Source organism: Typopeltis vanoorti, chromosome 9, assembly GCF_054136105.1.
Source record: "Typopeltis vanoorti isolate ZY-2024b chromosome 9, IOZ_Tvanoo_1.0, whole genome shotgun sequence".
Taxonomy (NCBI): Eukaryota; Metazoa; Arthropoda; class Arachnida; order Uropygi; family Thelyphonidae; genus Typopeltis; species Typopeltis vanoorti.
The window spans coordinates 38,356,117-38,369,444 of NC_143557.1; the positions used below are offsets into that span (position 1 = coordinate 38,356,117).

The 13,328-nt window shown below is 34.0% G+C and overlaps 1 protein-coding gene across 1 annotated transcript in view; it reads left to right on the plus strand.

Moving 5' to 3' along the window:
* The window catches only part of LOC150102982 (aconitate hydratase, mitochondrial-like), a 451,613-nt gene that overhangs the window by 335,069 nt on the left and 103,216 nt on the right, over nt 1-13,328 (plus strand). Inside the window, exon 16 of the mRNA XM_090398314.1 lies at nt 2,213-2,397. Coding sequence (XP_090254440.1) covers nt 2,213-2,397 — 185 coding nt within the window. The remainder of the gene's footprint in view (nt 1-2,212; nt 2,398-13,328) is intronic.

Consider the following 13,328-nt stretch of genomic DNA (forward strand, 5'->3'; position numbering starts at 1 on the left):
TGCATTGCCAATTTAGTCTTACGCATACCAAATAAGTGATCATTATGAGTGACCTTAATTTTCTAAACATTGATTGGGTAGATGAAAAATCTCATGATAAGAAAGAAGAGGAATTTATTGAATTGTTGCAAGACAACTTTTTCAAGCAGCATGTGTAAAAAGGAACTCAAGATCCAAGAGTACTACATTTCTTCATAGTGTCAGAAGGAGTCTGTTAAGAGTAGGACTAGTTTACCACCAGTTAGTGACAATGATCATGCTGTGCTTTCTTAGGAGGTATCTAATAGTATTGATACTCCAATTAGAACAGGTTACATGTTGAACTACAGGAAATTATGATCAACTTAGGAGAATACTATCTTTGGTCCCATGGTATCAGTTACTGACTGAGAAAAAATGTCACCAATGCATGGGAATCTTGAAAAGTGCTTAAATGAGCTGGTATCTCATTTAAATGAAGTGTTCGAAAAATAAATAGGTAGGGAGTGTAATGGATGTGCAATCTTATTAAGAAGAGACCCACAAGAAATAGATGTGGAAATAATATAGTGAGAATAAGAGTCAGAGGAGTTATGAAATATATAAAGCTCAGGCCAGAAAAGTAATGGATATTGTGCAGAAAACTAAATCAGAATATGAAAAGAAATTGGCAAAAGAAAGAATGAATGTGAAAGAATAATTTTATTGATTGCAGACAGTACTCTAATGTTGGAAACTAATGAGATTGTTCAGTTAATGAGTGTTCACTTTGCTAAGATATCAACCAGGTGCACAGTGGTACATGAAAATGAAGATGAAGAGCTGTTGTATAACCTGGATAAGAATTTGTCAACAGGGACAGATGGAATATCAGCCCATTTGTTAAAGGGAATGGTCAGCTGAATTGGCTAGGCCTGTCACATGTTTGTATAACTTGAGTCTTTAAGGCTTTGATAAGACCACACACCTAGATTTTTGTGTGCAGATTTGGTCTCCCAGATTCCAAGGTGATAAAGAAGCTGTGGAAAGGGTGCAAAGAAGAGTTACAAAGATTATATCCAGATTATGGGATTTAGATGATGACAGATTGTATGTGGATTACAGACTCTGGTTAACAGGAGAAAGAGTAGTGATATTCTAGAGGTCTATAAACTTTTGAATGGGTGTTATAGGATATTGACTGATGAAATTTTTTGTAATGTTGGAAGGTGGGGAGAGAACTCTGGGAAGTATTTTACATTAAACTATTGTCATGTGTTTCTTTCGATTCTAACTGCTGACTTACAACTTAATTGTAGATTCATGGGAATGTAACATGTCAGATCCATGTTAAATTCCCGTGACTGTACATGGATCTGGCCTGAGCATTTTATAAACTTCGTATTTGCCCAGTCTTAGAATACTGCTCTCACATTTGGGGTTGTATACCAAAACATTCCCTAAAAATGCTCAGTGGTATAAAAAAAATGACATTCTGCTTAATATCCCTCTCTTAAAGACTCCCTCCAATTACTTTCTTTAGACATTTCATTTTTACATTATTGCTCCACCAAACTGGTTGCCATCATTCCTCTACTCTTAATTCTATCTGCTACTGCTGTTCTTTGGAACAGCCTTCAGCATATCATATTTCCCAATGAGTAGTACCTCCAGCTTTACAAGAAACACATTAACAGATATAGTGTGCCCACGCTTTAGAGATCTTCACTTGGACACTTGCCAAGAATAGTCGATTCATGCTGAAGGGGAGAAAGAAATGAAGGACGTAGGAAATGGTTGCCAACATGTGAAATCACATGCTTTATACATAAAATTTTCAAACTGTTATACGAGCAACATAGTTAACTACAATGATCATAAAAGAGAAGTTAATTTTCCGACGTGTAATAATAAACAACTCATCCCACAATATGGATTGATTATCCTATTATCAGAATGGATTCTCCTTCTATTGACATGCGCAGAAGTGTCGAAGGATCTGGAATCTGTTGGCATACTATACCCTTTTGATCACATTCCTCATGATGCTTTTGTTGTAAATTTTGTGATCGCTCATGTGAGTTGATAAAACAGTGTTTGGGATAATGCTGTATTTATTTTTGAAATTATGTTTTTATGAATTATGTAAAGTGAGATCATGAATTTTGATTCATTGATTATATATATATATACTTTTTTTTTTAATGTAACTGTGATGAATGTAAATATTTCATGTAGTAATCATAATTTTCAGGAAAGACATAAAAAAAGGAGAGAAGAACACAATTGTAACATCATATAATCGCAATTTTACTGGTCGCAATGATGCCAATCCTGCAACCCATGCATTCGTTACCTCTCCAGAATTAGTAACGGCTTTGTCTATTGCAGGACGCTTAGATTTTAATCCTTTAACCGATGAGCTGACTGGAACAAAAGGTATTCTAACAACATGCACATTTGCATGTGTGTATATTTATATATATATATATATATATATATATATATATATATATGTTGATATCTAAATTCGATATAATAAATAAATATTTAACAAGAATTTCTGTCCAAGGTATGAGAATCAATAATTTAAGATTTTCATATGACAGACATTATTGAAGAACTAGAAAGGACAGTGTTTGAAGCTTTGTGAAGAAGTAAAGGGATTTGGAAACTCATGTTTATGCTTAGGTACTGGTTTACACTCATACTAAAATTTAATGGACAGAATACAATGCAAAAAGAAATAATTAAATAGCAGGCTTAATCATTCCAATATTTTGTGTCACAGAGACATCTTCAGAAATACAGTATTAAAATTGTAATACCACATACAACAACAACAAACATAAAACATCAAAGATGATCAAATCTTGATTAGAGATTAGATTAGAAGGGGATTTTACTCCAAAATGGAGTAACATGCTTCCCATTGGACCCATGGGCATTGATGATGAAATAAATGACACACACATTCCATTAAATCTATGATGGTTTTGATATAATTTGCAGTGGTTTAGCTTATTTTCATTGAAGTGCTAATGTAGTTGTTTCTTCTGTTCAGTTAGTTGTCATGTGAAATTCAGCAAAGAATTTGATAATGTATCATTTAATAAAGTAGTTCACTTGGATCTTTCTTATTGAATCACACTTCTAATCAGAGATGTAGAGATTTTGCAGAGAGATCACTAACCTTTCCTCTTATGTTGTTCTGTTTCTGTTACAGTTCTTGTTGCTTATAGATTCTCTTTCATGTTTTCTTTGCCATTTTATTTGGTCTTTCTGTGGATCTGGTTTTGTCATAGCTTGCTTCCCAAATTTTCTAGAAAGTATTCTATGTTTGCCCTATTATGGTGTCTAGACCTAAGGTTGAGATTAGAAATTTTTTTAACAGATTCATGAACACACTCCATAAAAATACTTTGTAGTTTCTGAATTTAAAAGTCATAGGACAGTTTTTCAAACTGCAGCAATATCTTTATGCATTCTGAAATCATAATGAGTAGTTGTAGGTGAATTGAGAATGGGAAGTCCTGTCTCTTTAATATACCTCATGGGCACAATTGAAGAAATGCTATTGTGCAAATGTGCTATTTGATTTTTACTTTTAAAAAAATTGTATTTTTTTACATCAGTCTCAGGTATATGAAGTTGAAGAATCCAAAGTGTGTTAATGTCATGTGTTGTATGATGATTAGCTAGAGGTAATAAATTGGTTTTGTAAATCTTTTATACTTGATGAGAAATTATATTCTTGTTTCCAATTATACTGATGAACTGATTTATGTACAAACTAAAGTTAGCTTCACTACAAATTGCTATTAGTATTTCATAATGCAGCTTCATTACACTAATGTGAGCTCAATAAGGCTTGGACTGAATTGGACTGAATGACTCTTTCCATAATGTAGAGCTGCATACATCCTATGTGGGAGATATGTTCTGCATTACTGGATACCTACTATCCCATAATGCAGGACATTTTCACTACGTATTGTGTAGTGAAATCAATTGTTGTTTATGTATAAACTTGTAAAATATCATAGCATGAAGATATTTCACATGCAAACTTTTTTTTGTTGTCCTATCTTGGTATTGATTGTAAACTATTTTATACACTATTTTATACACAGATGACTTGAGTTAGTGTTGAGACCTATGATTATAATATTAGTAACATATTTTCATGTGGCAGTGAGCTTGAAGCCATCTGGTGTGAGGTGGAATCTAACAAGATCAAATACATAGTGGGATGTGGCTACATACCCGGTGGATACTTGTTAGTGATGAAGAAATGCATCATCAAATAAAGACAATGGATCTGAATAGAGTAATCATAATGGGGGACTTTACTTATCCAAACATTGATTAGGTAGCAGTAAAATCTCATGAGATGAATGAAACTGAATATATTGAGCTGTTGTGAGACAACTTTCTCAAGCAGCATGTGAGAGAGGGAACTCGAAGTCAAAGAGTGTTAGATTTGATTATAATGTCAGATGGTGTCAGATTGGTGATGGTGATCACACAGTGCTTACTTGGGAAGTGGCTAAGTTTTTGAATGTTCCATTCAGGAAAGGTTACGTGCTGAATTACAAAGCAGAAAATTATGACAAACTGAGTATATTTAGTTCAGTGCAATGGTGTTGGTTGCTGGATGAGAAGAATGTCGACAGTGCATGGAAGCATTTGAAATATACTTAAATGATGCAATATCAGAATATGTCCTGAGAGTTGTTCGAAGAATAAATAGGGTAGGAATCAAATGGATATGTAATCTTATCAATCAAGAAATTTGTAAGAAAAAGGATGATGTTGAAGGAATATTGTGTGCATAAAGGTGATATCTGTTATGAAAATTATAAGCAGCAGGCCAGAAGAGTCACAAGTGTTGTACAGAAAACTAAGTGTGAGTATGAATATAAACTCGCTTTGCAAGCTAAAGATAACTGCAAAGATTTCTGTTGATATGCTGCAAGTAAAAGAAAGAATGAATACGAAAGCATAACTTTACTGAATGCTCATGGTGTGAGGGTGACAGATGCATAAGAGGTTGTTGAACTAATGAGTGCCCATTTTTCTAAATACTATCAACTTGATATATGCAACATTGAGCTCACTACTACCTCTTCACTGGATGAAGAAACTCAAGTGTACGAGGAGGAGGTATTACAGCTGTTGCACAAACTGAATAAGAATTCAGGAATAGGAGCTAATGAGATGTGAGCATGGGCACTGAAAGAGCATTCAGCTGAACTAGCTATTCCTTTGACCAGGCTATTACTTTGAGTCTCAGAACTGGAAAGATTCCAAAGGAGGGGAAAAAATGTATGGTAATCCCATTGCACAGGAATGGTGCGAAGATCAATGTATCCAACTGTTGACCAATCAGTATCTCAGGAGTGGTGATGAAGATTTTGGAATGATTGGTTAAGGCTCGCATTCAGAAATGGGTTGACAGAGGATCTCTACTTTGCAATGAACAGCATAGGTTTACTAAGGGAAGGTCATGTGTTAGCAACTTGCTCACATTCTATAATAATATTACCATTGAACTAGACAAGGAGAATAGATACACCATGATACTTTCGGATTTTGCTAAGGCTTTTGACAGAATACACAATGGCAAACTGTTGCATAAATTGGAGAATATGGGTTGGGATTATAACATGTTAATGTGAATAAGAGAATGGCTGACTGACAGATATCAAAAAGTGATATATGGGGAATGTGAGTCTGCAAGATTTAAGGTAAGCAGTGGTGTACCACAAGCATCAGTTCTTGGTCCACTGTTATTCAATCTATACATTGATGACATTGGGAAGGATTTGACAGGCAACATATAGCTATTTGCTGATGAGGCAAAGCTCGATAGGGTAATCAGGAATGCAGATGATATGCAATACTTGCAGAATGATTTGAATACGCTGGAATTGTGGACATGGGAAAACAGATGCCAATTCAATGCCATTAATTATAAATTCATGCTTTGGCTTGATTGGATATCCAATGTTGTATTATACTGGTGAGATTATGCCAGAAGAAGCTGATCAATCTAGGGATATGGAGTGTTATACATAGGAAGTTGAAGTTTAGGGGCCATGTAGCAAAGATTGCAAATACAACTCAAAAGATAATTGCAATGCTGAAACAGGCTTTCAGATGTAAAGATAAGGATGTCATTTTGCCTCTTTATAAGACCTCATTTGGACTACTGTGTGAAGGTCTAGTCTCCTGGTTTCTGTAGTGAATGTTGACTACAGACAGCAGCAAACAGGAGAAAGAGTGGTGATATGATTGAGAGTAACAAATTTGTGAAAGGCTCATACAGGATTTCAGTTGGTGGGATTTTTTGTTTTATGGAGGGCAAGGAAAGAGAGCAGCCTTGGATGCTGAGAATGAATACTGCTAAGAAGGTGGGTGAGACATAGATTTTTCTCTTATAGAGTGGTACGTGATTTTAATGGATTGTCATTGGATGTTGTGTGTATAAGCAGTCTGAATGAATTCAAGAACAAGTATAATAGCTGATTCATGTATCATGTGGCTTCCCTCAATGACTCCCTGGAGGTTTCTCTTAATAATAATAATACTTGCTTTGGCTGTAATTCCACAGAACCGAACTCCATTGCAAGCTCATCATCCCATTAACTGGAGGCCTGAAGTTTTATCTTTGGATTATGTAAAGTAGCAGGGTTTTTGCATTATCTAAAAAAAAAAAAAAAATTACTTAGCTCAGCCACTGTACTAATGCAATCTAGGGTTTTACAGTCTTTTGTAAATGAGAGTGACATAAAACATTCCAGGAGCAGCAAGTATAAATCATCTTTGTGTAGAGGCTTAAGTGCTGTGAGGACATCATGTTGGAGGCTTAATAGATTGTATACAGCACTCAGAAAGGATTAAAACAGAATTTAATACTTCCTATATTTCATCTCAGTCACTGAGACATCTTCAGGGATTACAAAAAAACTAATGTAACATATACACAAATACAACACAATACTAAGCCCAACCACGTGGGTGATGCTAAAGTCCTAACTAGGTGGAGCGCCCTCTAGGGGCAGTTGTAGGTGGCCTGGAATGTAAGGTGGGATCTCTGATAAGTATTTCCCAAATCTTAGGAAGATTAATGCAACCATATTTATTAAGATTTGGTTGATTTCTGAGAGCTGCTGCTGATTCTAAAAATAGTCTCTTTTTTTTTTGAATTTGCTGTGGTGGAGCATGGTGTTTTTTTTTTTTTTTCCATGAGATCCTATGGGTTGTATCCAAGACATGGTCAGCCAGGCCTGACTGACCATAGTCATGGTTGCAGATGTATGACTTGTGTTCCTCCAGGCTGATGGTTGCTGATCTACCTGTCTGTCCAAAGTATGCCAGCTTACAGGAACAGGGTACTTTATAAACTCCAGGCACTGAGAGAGGAGGGAGCTGAAAAAGATATATATAGAAAAAGACCTTATATATTGATAACATTTAAGTTGATTAGGTTGTCCTCACTTCATTGAATGCTGTAGAGATAAACATTTGAGACATGGTTTGTGTAAGATTTTAAAGTGTAATAGAGTACTCTAATCATCAGAAAAATAGTTCTCATCATTTAGTCAGTGAGATAAGACATCCTTTCTACAAATGTAGAAAGACTGTCTTATTACTTCAAGAAGTAATTGAGCATGGAAGCGGATAATTAAAGCAGGTAAGTAGAGTCCCAAGATATTGCTATTGTAGAAAAAGCTGAAGCTATCCATATCATACACTGAATATACAGAGAGGAAATTAACTCCCTAAAGACAGACTTAATCAGCTTCCTCGTAAATGTCAAAAGTGGCTGCACATGTCCAGAGGATGTAGACAGTGAGATCCCATATCAGGAGTGGCAGAATCTCAATGTGGTCGCTTATTAATCAGTATGCTTTTAGATGGTAAAGTTTTCTGTTAATGACTTTCTTTGCTATTTTACTGAGAACTGAGATTAGGACAATGACTGATAATTGGCTTCTATGTACATTTTTCGAAACAGTCTATAGCAGTGGTGTTCAACCTTTTTTACTATGCGAGCTAAGCTACTTTTCTATAAAAAGTTATTCGGCAAACTACTCTCTTATATATAAGTTATTCAGCGATCTTCTCTCTCTCTCTTATATAGATCACATTCCCCCAACCTGATATCTGATTACGCACAAATAAACAACTAAAAACTTTATTTGTATTTAAAAATTTATTTATGACTTTTAATTATTTTAATACAAAAAAAACAAAACAAAACAAATATATTGGAATAAAATATTTCTCTATTTTGGAAAACTAAAGTTAGAAAAAACAACAGATTGATTACAAACTCACAAGTTACAGGAAATGCGGGTTGATTAAAAAAAAAAAGTTAATGTGAAATTTGGCATTGTTTGGACCTCGCAATATTTTCATAGTCAAGTTCATATGAAGAAGTGGCCAATTGCAGACAATCATCCAAATGATCATTTGTAATTTGGTTTCTTAATTGATTTTTATGACAGTCATATTTGAAAAAGCAGATTCTGACAACTGTCGATCTGAAACACGACAGAATTTTTCGCGCAATATCAGTTAATATTGGGAATTTTTTATGTGCATACTTCCAAATGACTTCATTGTTTATTGATTTTAAATGTAAACTATTCTGAATGTTTATTATCTCAAGTTCTACTTCAGCTTGGTTTATATCAAACAACCCACTAATTTTATTTGAAATTTCTGTGATGTTCAAGTTTTCTTTAAATGAATTATTGATAAAAGATACAATCATTTCAGTTTTATTAAAATCTTTAAATCTTGAATTTATTTCTTCCTCAACTAATTCTATTTCACGAATAAATTCTTTTAAATCATAGCGAAGCATTTCTTGATTTTGTTCAAAAATTTTTAAAAAATATGGGAGATGTCTAAATTCGGAGTCATTTATATTTTTCTTTAATAAAAGTAAGTATTGTTGGAAAGTTTTTATTGAACTTAAAATGTCAATTAAATTTTTATCTCTACCTTGTAGAGATAAAAATAACTCTAAATTTAAACTGCTTCATTTCATATAGAAATCTACTAAAAATGATAAGTGTAACAATCATCTTTCATCACTCAATTGTGGATAAATATCTCCTTTTTTCATCAATAAAAATTTTTATATCATTAATTAATACAAGAAATCTTTCTAAAAATGGACTTCTGCTGAGCCAGCGAACATTATTGTACAACAGAAGTTCCCTATCATCATCTGCCTGTAATTTAAATAACCGCTGTTGCAGGACTTTTCCTCAAACAGAATTTACAATTTTAAATGTAATATCCAAAACATCTTTTATGTTTAATCTTTTACTACACGGTACTTGTTGGTGAATAATACATTGGTATGTTAAAAAATCTGGATATTTGTCATCGTTTTTACATAATGAAATGAAGCCTGATTTATTACCTATCATTGCAGCAGCACCATCAGTAGTAATAGACACAAGTTTAAAAAGCGGAAGTTTATATTGTTTCACAAATTCATCAAATGCCAAAAAAAATGTCTTCTCCCCTAGTCCTTTCCAATAATGGTATAATTTTCAAAAGTTCTTTACTTGAATAATCTTGAAATACCATGCGAATAAATACCATTAACTGAGCAATATCAGTGAAGTCATTTGATTCATCAAATTGTAATGAAAACGCAATACACTGGTAAATGTCTGACATTAACCTGGCCTGGAAACTTTTCTCTGGCAATTGGAACTCTTCCTTTCGACAATTTGAAACCTTGTCTGCGGCCTAGAAGTAGTCTCTCTCTAGTATCTCGAACCGAGAAGCTCCTTTCTGAAAGAAGGAAACTCCTCTCTCAAGCAACGTGGATCTGGGTAGTCTCTCTGATGGCAACTCTTGACCGGGCGGCCTCCTCTCTGACAGCAATTTTGGAACTGATACCCCTTCTGCTTGCTTCAGTCCCTTTTTATTAGGCCTCCTCTGAGACCTCGCATGAAGTTTGGCAACCCCCAAAAAATCAGTATGAGTCTTTCATCTTAAGTTTCAAGTTTGGCATGCCTTTTATTCCCTTCCACTTTCTTTTGATTGTAAGTTGCTGGCCACCAGAAAGTTGTTTGAACTCTTTCTGACTGACTTCGGAGATGTTTACACTTAGAGCCTGCAAACCTTTCTCATACATACAAGTTTCAATAACAATCTTTCTAATGCAGCTATGTACAGCTTCGGCGACAAAAACATTGCCTTTGTTTTTAACACTCTAACATATTCTTATTAAAGCAGTATATACAGTTAGCTTCAAAAGAGTTATTTACAAAAACATCTAATACAAACTATACCGAGACAAACAAAGTTTATTTTTTTACAATATTCACATGGGACTTAACCTAAGTAAAAAATCGATGTAATGTGCTTTGGAATATTTAATATTTAAGCTACAATCGAGTTTTTACACTTTACTTATAATCATATTTACCCAGACTTATAAGAAAATTACTGATTTGACAATTTTAACAAAAAATAAATAAACAATAGCAATACACTTAAAGCGAATTAAAAATAATACAAAATAATGATAAATAAAATATTATGTTTTCAGTTTTAATTAAAGTTATAAGTAAGGAGGAATACACAAGAGATCGACCAAAAATCGCTCCGCGATCGACGGGTTGAACACCCCTGGTATGTAGGCATGCATCCATGCTGTCAGATAGATGCTGACTGAGTATGAAAGAATATAGAAATGTATACACTGGATGTTAATTCTAGAGTACATTTTGAACAGAATGTGGAAGTCACCATCAAGACCAAAACATTTTTTCAGTATATGGCCTATTCAAAATCTTTTGATATCTGATGAAATGTGCATGGTTTTAATCAGACACAACTATCTTTTGTATAACAGGCGAGTTTCTACATTTGATCCTTTCAGAGTCTTGTTGTATTTGTTGCTGGTTGTTCTGCATATGTTACTGACATCGTAATAAGCTGAGATGGAGGATAGATTTTTTTGTCAAAGCACTTGTACATTTTTTTAGAAAATCCATGAATAGTGGAGACAGGAATTTTGAATGAAGTGGAATTTGAACATCTTCATTATAAAAGGATTTATTTTGTTAACTCAGTAAGGTCAAGTGTTTGGATCAGGACAGAAACAGATGACTGAAAAGAATTGTAGAAATTGTGCAGGTCATCCCATTTGATTTGCATTGCTTTCACTATAATGCTGAAGGACAAAGCAGAGAATGAAATGTAGAAAGGATTTTAGGTAAACCATACATGGTGTGGGGGTGGGGGGATGAAGGGTTTGTTTCTTTGTGATGTCAGGAGCCCGGAGCCCAGTGTCTAGACTTTTTAATTTCTGGATCTGAGATTTAGTGGGATCATAGTCTAAAGGTCTGTAGGTGGAGCAGTCTCTAAGAATAACATCCATTTTCTAATTGTATTCACTGGCATTAAGGTTAACAGCAGCACTTTCCTTGTCAGCTCTGGTGATGACTATGCTGTTATTTTCACAATTCCTGGGAGCATTCAGCTGGCAAGATAATAGATTTCTTTTAGAAGACAAATATCCAGAAAGGAAATTGGTGACATTAAACCTAATGTTGTTAGCTATCTCTGGGGCAGAGTTATGGTACTGCATTTGATGTCGAACATCTAATGCCAATACTGGTTTAGGTGCCTGTGCAATAGTGAAACTGTGGCCAAGACTTAAGACACTAATGACAATTTCAGTAATCCTTTTTGACAATGATTTAGCTATTATACAAAAAGGTTGGACTTGAAGCATGGATTCAGAATTCGAAAGACTGATGTACTTTTTGATATTATTTTTAATTTTCAAGAATTCTTTTCTGCAGAGCCTTCTGAAATATTAAAGAGAATTCAAAATTCTCTTTAATTTTTGGTATCCATGCAGAGTTCAGTGTCGACAATAGCTTAGACTAATGAGCTAATGGCTGCATTGGTAGCAATGAGAATGGTGTACATAGCAGTGAACTGTTCATGTAGCAAAGGCAACACGCGCACACTTGTAGGTATGCAGAGCTTTTTTGGATTTGAACTTGATTTTTAAATTGATGCAATTTGGTAAAATTCTAGTATCCCAACATCTTTTAAGAAAGGCTGGCTAGCTTAATTCTATAGATAATAGAAGTTTCATACTGCATTATTTTGCCTTGCTTTTTATATCTTCATTATGAATCAAATTCTGTGTGTTAAGACTTAACACAGCAAAACAGCACTAGGAGAGAATAAGTAATATTTAATTCTTCCAATGTTTCATCTCAGTTACAGAGACATCAGGTAATACAATGAGATTGTAACACACATACAGAGACATCAGGTAATACAATGAGATTGTAACACACACACACACACACACACACACACACACACACACACACACACACACACACACACACACACACACACACACACCATCAGTGTGTAGAAACAAACAATACTGTTGTTTTCAGTACAAAATATCTGTACTTTCATTTCATTAAAGTTAATTACTATGGTCATCGTGTAATTTATTGTTTAACATAATATTTGTTATATTGATATTTAAGAAAGGAGATAGCCATGCTGTGAAAATAAAAGAATCAGCAGGTGTACATATGCACAGTAACAGAAACAAGAATAAAAATCCATACCTCAAATGTAATATATTACAAAATCAAATTTTTGCTTCTGTTTGACAGCCATCAGATCAACAGAATTCTGGTATGTTTTTGATCACTTTAGTCATCATTCTCAAATTCCTGATAATGTCAGGGAATTATTACATTATATTATTTGTAGAAATTGTCAGTTTCAGCAAAAATACATAGTCAACGTCTTTTCCTTTATGAAAGGAAGTTTTCTGTTTATAACTACTTTTTTTGTGTTTATATCTCCCATTCTCCCATATTTTTTTTTTATTTCATATATTCATCTGCTGTTATTATCTTAGGTGAATATCATACTCTCTTTGTACGATCAATCATCCACGTGCATAGCATGACAGCACAACATCTGAACATTATCTACAATAGCGATCAGTAAACATTACTTGTAGTGGAGTATGTACACTTTCGACTGTGACATATTCAGAATGAAGCATCTTGTTAAGTTGTTGATTTTGGTATCATTGCAGATAATGGCTACATGCAATTTAATTTCCAACACTGATGTTTTCTTGAAATCTGCAAACTGATATATTGTTTTCCATCAATAACCTTAAGGCTTTACGGATACAAAAGGTGTTAAGTCCAACCATCCTTAAAATGGCTAAAAGTTATTGAAACTGAGTTTGATGCTGTGTGTGCTTTAAATAAATTTAAAAAAAAAGAATATCATGCTGACATAATAATTTAAAATGAACAAGCAAAATTAAT